The sequence below is a fragment of the Gopherus flavomarginatus genome, chromosome 1 (genome assembly GCF_025201925.1).
Source record: "Gopherus flavomarginatus isolate rGopFla2 chromosome 1, rGopFla2.mat.asm, whole genome shotgun sequence".
NCBI lineage: Eukaryota > Metazoa > Chordata > Testudines > Testudinidae > Gopherus > Gopherus flavomarginatus.
This window is the reverse complement of record NC_066617.1, coordinates 94,565,239-94,579,221: the sequence shown is the minus strand read 5'-3', so window position 1 is coordinate 94,579,221 and position 13,983 is coordinate 94,565,239. Positions and strand designations below refer to the sequence as shown.

The following is a 13,983-nucleotide window of genomic DNA, read 5'->3' as shown; positions in this document are numbered from 1 at the left end:
AGCAATTCTCAAACTGCTATGTAGGCCACTGGGGCTTTGTGGCGCACTTGCTAGTGGTGAGCTGGCAGGTCACATGCGTCTAACTGTTCTAGTTGTGGCAGCTTTCTGAATGAAATCGGAGGAGTCCACAAGTCCTTGACTAACATGTGGTCCATACTATGAAATAGTTTGAAAACCCTTTATGTTGAGACAAACCTGTGAATAGTGACACAAATGTGGTGGCACTTTGAAGCAATGGATAACTGTACTTACAGCATGCACCTGTGGTGGCCGGTGATGCACCGTGAGTTGAGGGCCTCCAGATCCAAGGGTTAGCCCATTGTTCACAACATAGGCAGTTGTCTGAGGCATTCGCACTGTCAAACCTACAAAGACACCAGGGGGAGAGAAGAGGTACAATCAGGATCCTGAGTAGTCAATTCTTCGGGCCAGCCAATCAGAATGCCAGAGGACTGACCCTTTAGGAAAGCTAAGTAAGTATTTTTTATGAAACTGCTCCTCAGAGAGCTGGAAAAGGCTAGAAGGGATAGGCCCCAAAAGGGGAAGGAGGCACAAACAGAGATGCTTCTCTCCCCCACAACAGTTAGGGAGCGAGAATAAAGCAGGTGCACATGTTGGGCGGGGGCAGAAGAGCAGTGCTTGAATGTCCATCCCAGGAGCCAAGAATCCTTAGCAGCACCACAAGAAGCAAAACAAAAGATTCTAGACCATTCTAGACCAAGATCTGAGATCATGAGAGAAGAAGCAGATTAATCTGGGGCCCAAGGAGGGGGAAAAAAAGCAGAAGCCCACTGCAGCAAAGTAATGTTTACCCAACGTACCAGTGGCAAAAATCAGCACTGTGGATAGCAAAAAGAACTGTGTTTCATCCCATCTGAGAAGTGTTCATCCACAGAAGGCCATGTGTGTTTTTCATGAACACTTACACACATGAACTGGCATTAAATGAGGCACTATGGAGAACCCTGGCTAAGGATGGACTAGATGACCTTACAGGTAAGTGCCTAGGAATTGTGAGAACTAACAAGAAACTGTTACTTACCTTACAGTAACTGTGGTTCTTCAAGGTGTGTTGTCCCTGTATATTCCCCTCTTGATGCGCATGTGCCCCATGCACTCAAGTTCAGATTCTTTTGGCCAGAACTATCTGTTGGGGGCTGCCCCTGCACCTTGCGTTTCTTTGTGCCTCTAGCCAAAGGCACAATGGGTGGTGTGTCCTCATCCACCCCTCGGTTCCTCACCAGTACAGAATCCAGGTACTCCACAGTAGCAGGGAAGGAGGGCAGGTCAGGGAATACACATATATAGACAAGACATCTTGAACGACCACTGTTACTGTGAGGTCAGTAACATTTTCTTCTATCTATACATAGTCCACTGTTGGTGACTCACCAGTAGTGACCTAGATCACAGGAGGTGGGTGCTAGGAATCTACCTGAATGATTGTAAAACTGCCCTACCAAAACGAGCATCAGATCTTGATATGTCTACTATAGATCAATTCTGGGGGTAAATGTATGCACTGAACCCTAAATAACTGCCCTATATATCTCTAGTACTGGAACATTTCTTAAAGAATCTACAGCAGCTACTTGGACTTCTCTCATACAGGGAGCTCTCACTCTCAATGGTGGATCTAAATTTGCTATTTCATAGCACAACGCAATATATGTTGAAATACAATCAGGCATGTTGATATAATTTGACCTTTCACCCTATTCCCATAAACTACAAATAATCTCAGGGAATACCCTAAATGGCTTAGTTCTATTCAGAAAGAAAGAAGGCACCCTGGTGTGTAAAGTTTAGTTTCCCTTGATTGCAATGTGACTTTGGAAAGAAAATAAGTAGGAATATTACTTGGTTGAGATGGAAATCAGAGACTACCTTCAGCAACAACTTTGGGTGAGGTCTCAAGGTTACTCTATGCTTAAGAGAAACAGTGAATGCAGATCCTGCCATTAGAGCTTGTATTTCTCCTATGCTTCTGGCAGATGTTATTTCTACTAAAAAGGCTGTTTTAATGTAAACTTGGAGCAGGGAACATGTAGCTCAAATGTGGATCCATTAACCCATCAGTACAATGTAGAGGTAACAAGGAGGAGGAGATTCTCTGACTGGGGATATACTCTCATAACGCCTGTGAGCTGGCAAACGAGGTGCTAACGCATGCCAAGATCCCCATGCCTCAACTGAATATTGACAAACACAGAGCTGGAATCAGTCTGTCTCACCTGTGTGTTAATATTCTTAAAATAAGTATTAGAATTCCAATATGTCATTTTTGAGGTGGGGCGACCACATCTTGGATTTATATAGAGGCAATATGATATTTTCTGTCTTATCTATCCATCCCTTTGTTAATGATTCCCAACACTGTTAGCTTTTTTGACTGCTGCACATTGACTGGATGTTTTCAGAGAACTATCCACAATGACTTCAAGATCTCTTTCTTGAGTGGTAACAGCTAATTTAGACCCCAACACTGTATATGTATAGTTAGGATTATGTTTTCCAATGTGCATTACTTTGTATTTATCAACATGAAATTTCATTTGCCATTTTGTTGGCCAGTCACCCAGTTTTGTGAGATCCTTTTGCAGCTCTTCAGTGTCTGCCTGGGACTTAACTATTTTGCGTAGTTTTGTATCATCTGCAAATTTTGCCACCTCATTGTTTACCCCATTTTCCAGATGGTTTATGAATATGTCGAATAGGACAGGCCCAGTACAGATCCCTGGGGGACAGCACTATTTACCTCTCTCCGTTCTGAAAATTGACCATTTATCCTACCCTTTGTTTCCTATCTTTTAACCAGTTACCAATCCATAAGACGACCTCCCCTCTTACCCCATGACAACTTACTTTACTTAAAAGTCTTTGGTGAGGGACTTTGTCAAAGGCCTTCTGAAAAATCTATAGCCACTGGATTCTCCTTGTCCACATGCTTGTTGACCCCCTCAAAGAATTCTAGTAGATTCCTAATTCTATTTTACACTTCATTTGCCAGAGTTTATGCTCCTTTCTATTTTCCTCACTAGGATTTAACTTCCACTTTTTAAAGGATGCCTTTTTGTGTCTCACTGCTTCTTTTTCTTTGTTGTTTAGCCACAGTGGCACTTTTCTGGTTCCCTTATTATGTTTTTTAATTTGTGGTATACATTGAAGTTGAGCCTCTATTATGTTGTCTTTAAAAAGTTTCCATGCACCTTGCAGGGATTTCAATTTTGGCACCGTATTCTTTTAATTTCTGTTTAACTGACTTCCTCATTTTTGTGTAGTTCCCCTTTCTGAAATTAAATGCTACAGTGTTGCACTGCTGTGGTGTTTTCCCCACCATAGGGATGTTAAATTTAATTATATTATGGTCACTATTACCAAGTGGTCCAGCTATATTCACCTCTTAGACCAGATTCTCTGCTCCACTTAGGACTAAACCAAGAATTGCCTCTCCTCTTGTGGGTTCCAGGACTAGCTGCTCCACGAAGCAGTCATTTAAGGAGTCAAGAAACTTTATCTCTGCATCCCGTCATGAGGTGGCATGGACCCAGTCAATATGGGAATAGCTGAAATCTCCCATTATTATTGAGTTTTTATTTTTATAGCCTCTCTAATCTCCCTGAGCATTTCATAGTCACTACTACCACCCTGGGTCAGGTGCTTGGTAATATATCCCTACTGCTATATTATTATTATTAAAGCATGGAATTACTATCCATAGAGATTCTATGCTACAGTTTGGTTCATTTAGGATTTCTACTTCATTTGATTCTATGCTTTCTTTTACATATAGTGCCACTCCCTCACCAGCACGACCTGTTATGTCCTTCCGATATATTTTGTACCCTAGTATTACTGTGTCCCATTGATTATCCCATTGATTTCATCAAGTTTCTGTGATGCCTATTATATCAATATCCTCATTTAATATGAGATACTCTGGTTCACCCATCTTATCATTTAGACTTCTAGCATTTGTACATAAGCACTTGAAAAACTTGTCACTTTTTAGCTGTCTACCATTACCTGATGTAACTGAATGGGATTATTTTTCATTTGACTGTTTCTCATCAGATCCTAACCGTATTTTATCATCTTCCATCCTCTCATCCTTACTAGGACATAGAGAATCTCCATTAATAGATCCTCTCCTAAGGGATGTCTCTGTCCAAACCACTTGCTCCTCTGCACCTGTTGGCTTTCCCCCAGCCCTTAGTTTAAAAACTGCCCTATGACCATTTTAATTATAAGTACCAGCAATCTGGTTCCATTTTGGTTTAGCTGGAGCCCATCCTTCCTGAATAGGCTCCCCCTTTCCCAAAAGTTTCCCCAGTTCCTAATAAAAACTAAACTCATCCTCTCTACACTGTCATCTCTTCTATGCATTGAGACCCTGCAGTTCTGCCTGTCTAACTGGCTCTCGGCGTGGAACTGGAAGCATTTCAGAGAATGCTACCATGCAGGTCCTGGACTTCAATCTCTTACCTAGCAGCCTAAATTTGGCCTCCAGGACCTCTCTCCCATCCTTCCTTATGTCACTGGTACCTACATATACAATGACCACTGGCTTCTCCCCAGCACTACACACAAGTCTATATAGACAGAGCATGCTGCTGTATCAGCCACATCTAGGAAAACTTGTAGCAAAGTTCTAGCCAATATTTGACCTTTGGTTATGATGGCCTGAATCTGCTCCCACTGTTCTTTGCCAGTAATATCTGGTAATTTGTTGTCCTAAATTGCAGGGTTGAGGATAAATAGGTTTATGGCCAAAAAGGTCAAGGAGCTTTTGGTCCTTGTCAAACAGGGTTGATTTAAAGTGGGGCTATCTGCCACTTTCATTTGCAACTTTGAGCAAAGAGTTGGTTGTGGGGTGTGAAAACAAAAATTTGGAGTCTTTCGCTGGGACATACAGTAACTCCTCACTTAATGAAGAAGCCTGAAGCCTCAAGAGTATCCAGCTTGGTACTGGAGGGTTTAGAAAGTTAGTTTAAATGAAGACCAAGATCTTTTTGAGGCAGGCTCTCTGAGGAGAGCTGGAACTCCTTTTCTTCCAGTAACTTCTGATGATTTCTCCTTTGAGGGTCTGGGTGAATGTGATGCTCAGGTAGATGGGCAGAGCGTTCCTTGACCTGATTAGAGGCAGGACAAGGAGCATGCCATCGTGAGTAGTCTGAGTCTGATCTCTCATTTTTTTCTAGCATTTCTCTTGAGGGCTTTACAGAAATTACAGTAAGGAATGTGCTTGTTCCCCAGACAGTGAATACAATGGGAATGTCCATCACTGACAGGGATAGTGTCCTGGCAAGTGAAACAATGCTTGAATCCTGGCATATCTTTGTAATGGAAGAAAAGGGCCACCTCCCAAGAGGGTAGGAAGGGGAAAAATGAGGGAATAAAATAAAAACCCTCCAAATCAAAGAAATAAAACTAAACATTGATAAGGGCTAAACTATACTAGAAGGCAAGCTTAATGAACAGATAAGCTGGCATGGCTAGATGCTCTGTTTCAAGCCAAGGTGGTTGAGAGGGAACTGAAGGCAGTTCGCCCGGTTGGCCCTATATAGCCGCAGCATGGGGCATAAGGCGGTATAGGGCAGGGTGCATGCACAGGCCTAACAGACATTGCTACTGAAAATCTCCAACCAAAGGCGCACAGGGTGCATGTACACCAGAAGTGGAGCACCCATAGGGATGATACTCAAAGAACCAGAGTGTGAATGAAGGTGTTCAACTGGCTCAGGACCAAAATAGGGCACCAGCCCCCTTCCTTTTTGGAAATCAAAATAATGGGGTAAAACCTCTCTCTCCCCCTATATTATTGAGGTACTTCTTCCACTGCTTCCAGATCTAGAAGTGATTCCACCTCTGATGTAGCATGCTCTTGAGAGAGGGGTCCCTTAAAAGGAGTGAGGAAGGTGGGTGGGTGTTGGGGAGACTCTGTAATTGGACAGAATAGCCTACCTCTGATTTACAGGACCTTAGGGATGGTGTTCCAGACTTCACAAAAATGAAATAAACTGTTCTCATATGGAGGGGATATAATAAGAAAATGCAACAGAAGTTGTACGCCACTTCTGACCAAAGAGTCAAACATTCTGCCTTGATGATGTTGAAGCTGGTGAGAAGACAGCAGATGATTTCTTCCTCTGAAACTTCTGGCACTTCTTGGGTGGTTCAGGTTGTCTCTACTGGGTATAAAATGATTGTCTTTGCTGTGGTTTTGCATTTGTACAGGAATGAAGGTTACTTACCTGTAATGGGAAGTTCTTGGAGACATATGGTCTCTACTGTTTTCCACATGGGGATACGCATGCATGCCCTGTCCCAGAGAGTCTGGAGTTCTTAATAAGCAGTGTCCATTGACCCAAACATGTGCAGCTGATGTCCTCATGCTCCAGACCGAGGGCGTAAGGGCAGTGTGGGCCAACATCTGCCTCTCTGATGATTTATTTTACCACAAATCCAATAAGATCTGAAGCAGAGGGGAAGGAGGGCAGGTAGTGGAATACAGCTAGAGAGCACACATCGTGAAAGACTTCCAGTTACCAGGTAAGTAACCTCCACTTCTTGAGTGCTGGTCCCTGTGTGGATGACTGATAAGCAATATTCAGACTGGAGGGGAGGCAATGCAACGATGCAGTCAGTAAAGCTGCTCAAAGAACTTCAGTCCCCACAGCTGGATCTGCAGTGGAGGCTTGAATTAGTGTGCAATGTTTTATGAACGTGTGACTGGAACTCTAGGGAGCTGCTCTACATATGTCCATTATCAGTACCTCCTGTAAAAATGCTGTGGAAGTAGCTTGTACTCTTATGGAGTGTACCCTAACCCCTTGCGAGGCGCGCACACACACACACACACACTAGTAGCACATGATAATGCAACCAGAAATATATTTAGAGGTTCCCAGAAGATTTTGCTTGTCCTCGTAACCTTTCTGCTATAGTGACAAACAGTCTTGGTGATTTTCTAATTAGTTTGGTCCTTTGCAGGTAGAATGCCAGGGCACATCTGACATCTGGGAAATTAGAACTTTTTCATCAACAGAAGCATGGAGTTTTGGGAAGAAAAAAGGTAAGCAGATAGGTTGGTTGACATGGAATTCAGAAATTACTTGAGAGAGGAATTTAGGATGAAAGTGAAGGAAAACCTTCTCTTTATGAAAAATGGTATATCTGGTGGATCAACCAAGAGTGCTCCCACCTTGCTCACCCTTCTAGTATAACATCAACTAAAAATGCAATCTTCAGGGAAAAGGTGGGACATAAGAGCATGTGGCCAAAGGTTCAGATAGTGGTCTGGTAAGAATTGACAAGATGAGACTGGAGGTCCCATTGAGGCGTAGGCTTGATCATTGGCAGAAAGGTCCTGACTAGGAATTTAACTGTTGCTGGGTGAGTGAAAACAGAACACCTGTTCGGTGGAGGAAGGCAGGCACTGATTGCTGCAAGATGAACCTGCTGTGAGTTAACAGAAAGACCTGAGTTCTTCAATGACAGGACAATCTAAAATGACTAGGCTATATGCAGATTCTGAGGAAGAGTGATTGTGCTGTGCCCAGGCAGAGAAGCATCTCCATTTAGCTAGGTAACAGTTGCTGGGTGAATCTTTCCTACTCTGAGTAAGAGTGATTTGGACAGCTCCCAAACATGATTGTTCTAGTTCTGATGCTCATTCAAAAACCAGGCAGTGAGGTGAAGTGGGTCTGGACTGGAGTATCTGATTTTGCAGTCTTCTTGAGTTACAAAATCTGGGAAGGGGCAGATCCTGATAGGAGGATGAGTTGACAGTCTCAGAAGTTCCAGTAACCAAAAGGGTCTAGGGTGTGGTAGCAGAGGGATAGGAGGAAAGACATCTGAGTTGGTCTGTATAACAACAGGAGAGCTACCCTGGAGTAGTACAGGGGAAGTTTCCTGTTTGCGATGTGAAGAGATCCCACTAGAGTGTCCCCCACTGAATAAGTATCTTGTTCAGGACAGAGCTGTTATTTCCACTCATGGTCTGCAGAGAAATTCCTGCTGAGTTTGTGTGCTAGAAAACACTGAACACCTAATAGTATGTGGCTAGGACAGTGATGTGATTTCTTATGCACCAATTCCAGGCAGAGGGGAAGGGATTTTGCTCCTTTCATAAGCATACAGCTACGAGTAGCATAAAATACCTCCTTTATCTGTAAGGGGTTAAGAAGCTCAAATAACCTGATTGGCACCTGGCCAAAAAGGACCAATAAGGGAAGAAGATACTTTCAAATCTGTGGGAGGAGGTTTTGTTTGTGCTTTCTTTGTTGTTCTCTCTGGGACAGAGAGGGACCAGGGCAGGGAAAAACATCTCCTAAAACCCTACCTGAAATAAGCATCCAAGATTACAAAAACTGTAAGTAATAGCAAGGAAATGTGTTAGCTTATCTTTTGTTTTAGCTTGTGAATTTTCCCTATGCTAAGAGGGAGGTTTATTCCTGTTTTTTGTAACTTTGAAGTTTTGCCTAGAGAGGAATGCTCGGTTTTAAATCTTATTGCCCTGTAAAATTGCCTTCCATCCTGATTTTACAGAGGTGCTTCTTTTACTTCTTTTCTTTATAATAAAGTTCTGCTTTTAAGAACCTGATTGGTTTTTAGCGTCCTACAAACCCTAGGGTCTGGTCTGTGCTCACCTTGGTTGGTACATTATTCTCAAGCCTCCTCAGGAAAGGGAGTGAAGGGACTTGAGGGGATATTTTGGGGGAAACAAGAACTCCAAGTGGTCCTTTTCCTGAATCTTTGTTTAACTCACTTGGTGGTGGCAGGGATACAGTCCAAGGACAAGGAAGAATTTGTGCCTTGGGAAAATTTCTAACCTAAGCTGGTAGAAATAAGCTTAGGGGGTCTTTTATGTGGGTCCCCACATCTGTACCCCAGAGTTCAGAGTGGGGAGGGAACCCTGACAGCTCCACTCTGCTTGTTTTACATAAAAGATTCTGATGATGTTGGCCTACACTATTTGGATATGGTGTGAATGTATGAGTGGGAGAAAGGCTTCACAGGCCTGGCAGACTGCTCTCATTTTGAGCAGACTGATGTGCAGCCTGGCCTTCTAGGGGGTGTCCACATACCCTGGTATGGTTGTTCAGGTGAATGCCCCATCTTAGAAGAGATGGGTCTGTCATGAGGGTAGCACTGGGGGTGGGATTCATGAAGGGGATTCCCATTTGCACTCATTCTGGATTTGACCGCCATGTGAAAGAAGAGATGATGCTTGCAGGAACAGTCTCTGGTGTTCATGTGATCCATGTCTGGTGTATAGATGAACGGGAGCCAGGCCTGTAGGCAGCGTAGATAAAGTCTGGCGAATGGTGTCACATAATACACAAACAGATGTGGCCTAGTAGGGAAAGGCATACTTTGACTGACATTTTTGGTTTGCAAGTAACCTGTGTTATCAGATTGCTCATTGATTGAAATCTTTGTGAGGAAAAAAGCTCTTGCTGAAATGGAGACCAAAGTCACTCCAATAAAATGTATTGGCCATATGTGGTGGTGGTGGTGGTCAAAATGGACTTTTCTTTGTTCATACAGACACTGCTGCTAGAAGATGAAGCAAGAACAAAGTTGCTGACTTGTCCCGGTTGCTGGGTTGGAACTAGCTGTTAGGAGCCAGTCATCCAAGTATGGGAAGACTAAGTAGCCATGACATCTTATCTGGACTGCCACCACACGTAACATCCTCATGAATACTCTGGGACTGTTGCTAGTCCAAAGTGAAGGACTCTGAACCGGTAGTGTTCCTGTCCTATCAGGAAACGAAGAATTTTTTCTGTGGGGAGGATGAATATCTACATGAAAACAGGGTATCCTTCACATGGAGAGTCATGTGTATCACATTGCCTCCTGTTGGGAGGGGATTATTGATGCTAGTGTAACCATCCTGAATTTTGGCTTTCGAATAAAGATGTTCAATTGTTGAAGGTCCTCACTGGGTCTCTACCCATCACTTTTTGGGACTAGGACATATGGAATACAACCTTTTCCCTTGATATTGAGATGGCACTTGTTCTACTGCCCTTCATTAGAGAAGAGACTCTGCCTTTTGCCAAAGAATCTCCTTGTGAGAGCGGTCTATGGAGAGAGGCTGGGAAGGAGGTTTGTGGGAGGAAGAGAGAGAACTATGATGGAGTAAGCATGGTGCACGGTTTCTAGAACCTACTTGCCTGTTGTGACACGAGTTGTAGGCAAAAAGTGTGAGAGGGCCCCCAAAGACTGGGGATGGGGAGCGGGGAGACAGAAGTGGTTGGCATCAATAAAGGTAGGCAGTTCTTGACTGAGGCATCAAAAGTAGCCCTTAGCACATGGGTAAAAGTCGTGGCAGTAAAAGGGGATGAAAATCTTGCACAGAGGGTCAGCTGGGCAGTGGTGATGGAATACTTGTGGCAGGAGCAAGCTTGGCCTATATACTTGCCTGTGGTGTTCTCTCTTTGGGGCCAGAGCATAAATTCCCAGGGAGTGAAGGGTGCATTTACAGTCTTTCAACGAGTGTAGAGGCTCATCAGTTTTCGCACTGAAAAAGTTTGAATTGTCAATCGGTAAATCCTCTATGGAGTTCTGCACCTCTCCAGGGAATCCTGAAGAGTGAACCCAAGACTCATACACTTCATAACCATACCCATGACTAGCCCTCTACAGACTCCTAGGGACCTCAACATTACTCATGTCCTTCAGTGTAAACCTTCATGAGTCTTTACATTAAAAATTCCACATCCCTCAAACAGAAGATTCTCAATTGTAACTCGTACCTCAGGGATTCCTGATGATTGGAGCCGAGAAAATCTCCTCATGGCAATCGAGGTAGCCATGGATCTACATGCTGTCAGCAGTATCAAGGTCGCCACAGAGCGATGCAAGTGTCACAAGCTCACCTTCGGCAATCAGGGGCACAAACTTATTTCTGCTATCTGAGGAAACCTATTGATGAATTTAAGAGATGGAGTCCCAATTTAAATAACTGTACTTCACCAAGATGCTCTAGGAACTGGTGATTTGCATTTGAAGACTAGATGTTTAATAATTATTTTTCTGCCCAAATAAATCTAGTTCCTGGGACTTCTTGCTTCAAGGTGTTGCTTTCTGCTGTCTTTGGTTGTTGCAGCACCTAACAAAAGGTGTAGCCAATGACCCAGGTGTGAGTGTAAAATTGCTAAAAGCCTTGGGAAAGCATTTGGTAGGAAAGATCTGCTTATTTTGATGTTGGTACCAAAGAAGTGGGCACCTGCCAGAGCAACTTAGGTGGTGCTAAAAACTCTTCACTGATGGGCACTGCAAATCATTTAGGTTGAGGTGTGAAGGATTTCCAGGAGCTTGTATGATTTTTCTGAGACCAGTTCCACTGGATACTCCAGTCTGAGCCATCCTACAAGTCCTGGAACATCTTGTGGTCATCTGTGGTTGTGGTATGGGTACCACAGCCTCATCGGCAGATGACAATGCGATGGGTGCCAGGATGGGGTGGTCCTGCATCTGTAACTCCTCATCAGAGCCATGACCAGTCTGCTTGGTTGGCAAGAGTGGACACTGAGTTGCCTTTAATAACCCCTTGTGAGGTGGTGGGTAAGGGGATCTATCCTTGTACTAGGATGTTGCCACTAGTATTCTAACCTGATGAAGTCCCCATATTGCCCATTAAGGACAACAAGGATAGGCATACTGAATGGATGGCTATGGGAGTGGATTCCAGAGATAACATCCCTCTGAGGTCTTATGTCTAGGATAATAAAAATCAGCCATTTGTGGCGTGTATTAGCCAGAATATCCAGAGAATGAACTGGTGTCTCCTCCCTACTATCAGCAGAGCCTGGGGATGACAATAAAAGTCTCCCAGGACATGAGAAACCGTTCCAGCTAGAGTGCTGGGAACACCCACACACTGTGCTCGGAACACCCACACACTGTGCTCTGATCAACACCTATGTAAGAACAGCAGTTGGTGCTGGAAGAGGTGCCTTCACTACCACTCACCAAGAGAAGTCCAGTACCAAAGAGACCATGAGGTCTTTTGACAATGTGTAGGATTTGGGTATAGTTAAGTTGGTGCTATTGTAGTCAGGTGGTTGGATGACATCAGCAGCAGGATAGTCAGGATCAGAGATATTGATACCAGGAGCCTTGGGGCTGAGAGGTTGGTTCCAGGTGACTTCTGTGATACCAAGAAAGGGGGTTGAAAGGCATAGGCACCAGTGCCTGAATGAGTGCCAGAGGGACCATTCTGGTGCCTTGAGCTACCCTTTTTGAGGTGATTTGTGGCCTCTTGAAGAAGGAGCTGATGAAGGAGACCTATAGTTCTTCCCTTTGTGGGACTGGTGCACTTTTTTCCCCTGTTCTCTTCGGTTTTACCAGTTAACGAGGGATGAAGCTTTTGAAGGGGTTGTCTCATATTTGTGAGCAGAAGAGTTCACAGGAGCACTTTTTGAAACTATGTGCTCAGGAATCTGAAGAGGGATATATCAACCTCTCCAAGAGGAACATCTTCAGCTGAGTTTCCAGGTTCTTGGGATTCTCTTAGAAAAAGATTTACAAGTGACATCTGCCTGTTACATGCCACTCCTCCAGACACAATAAGCATCTGACGTGCCCATTATTATGGAGCACTGCCGCCTCATATAAAAGGAAATTTTGAAATCTTGGAGATTTGGGTTCAGTCAAAATGACTGGTTTTGGCATGGGCACAAATTCTTCGGGTATGTCTACTCAGCAACTAGACAACTGCTGCTGGCCCCCGACTTGGGCTTGTGGGACTTGGGCTGCAGGGCTGTTTCATTGCTGTGTAGATGCTTGGGCTCAGGCTGGAGCCCAGGCTCTAGAACCTTGTGAGGGTGGGAGCATCCCAGAGTCTACACAGCAATAAAAAAGCTCCGCAGCCCAAACCCTGTGAGCTCAAATTGGTAGGCACAGATTTGCTGCGGATGTCTAGCTGCTGTGTAGACAAACCCCCAGTCAAAAACAAATAGGTTTTGTTTTTGTCACAGATTAAGAGAAAACGTTATCAAAAAATCTCTAAACTAACACTGAGTACGTACCTACCAATTTACAATTATTTACAAAACAATGGGCAGAGTGCACAGTGAGCAAAAAGTCTTGGATGCTGCAAGTTCTGACTCATAACCATGGGCGGTGAGACGGAAGTGAAGGTGGTTGCGGTCTTCATGCCTTGGTTGGAAGCATGAAGACACTCAGGTGGAAGTATGGTCCCCAATGGACACTAATGGCCAAAAGAATCCAAACTTGAGTGCACTGGGTACACATGCGCACCAAAACTGTTGAATATCTATGGAGAAACATTTGAAGAACAAATCAACATACCCTTAGAGCCCCCACCAGGGTTATTCTATCTACTACCCAAGATCCACAAACCCGGAAATCCTGGACGCCCCATCATTTCGGGCATTAGCACTCTCACTGAAGGACTGTCTGCATATGTGGACTCTCTACTCAGACCCTATGCCACCAGCACTCCCAGCTATCTCTGTGACACCACTGATTTCCTGAGGAAACTACAATGCACTGGTGACCTTCCAGAAAACACCATCCTAGCAACCATGGATGTAGAGGGTCTCTACACAAACATCCCACACACATATGGAATACAAGCTGTCAGGAACAGTATCTCTGATGATGCCACAGCACAACTAGTTGCTGAGCTCTGTGCCTTTATCCTCACACACAACTATTTCAAATTTGATGATGATATATATCTCCAGTGGCACGCTATGGGCACCCGCGTGGCCCCACAATATGCCAATATTTTTATGGCCGACCTGGAACAACGCTTCCTCAGCTCTCATCCACTCACGCCCCTTGTCTACCTACGCTACATTGATAACATCTTCATCATCTGGACCCATGGGAAGGAGGCTCTGGAAAAATTCCACCATGATTTCAACAGCTTCCACCCCACCACCAACCTCAACCTGGACCAATCTACACGGGAGGTCCACTTCCTAGACATCACGGAGCAAA

General features: G+C 44.2%; 1 protein-coding gene across 2 annotated transcripts in view; it reads right to left on the bottom strand.

Annotated features, from left to right (window-relative positions):
- The window catches only part of ATF7IP (activating transcription factor 7 interacting protein), a 167,386-nt gene that overhangs the window by 7,630 nt on the left and 145,773 nt on the right, over nt 1-13,983 (bottom strand). For both annotated transcript variants that reach the window (XM_050953856.1, XM_050953866.1), the window contains exon 13: nt 253-365. In XM_050953856.1, the coding sequence (XP_050809813.1) occupies nt 253-365 (113 nt within the window). The remainder of the gene's footprint in view (nt 1-252; nt 366-13,983) is intronic.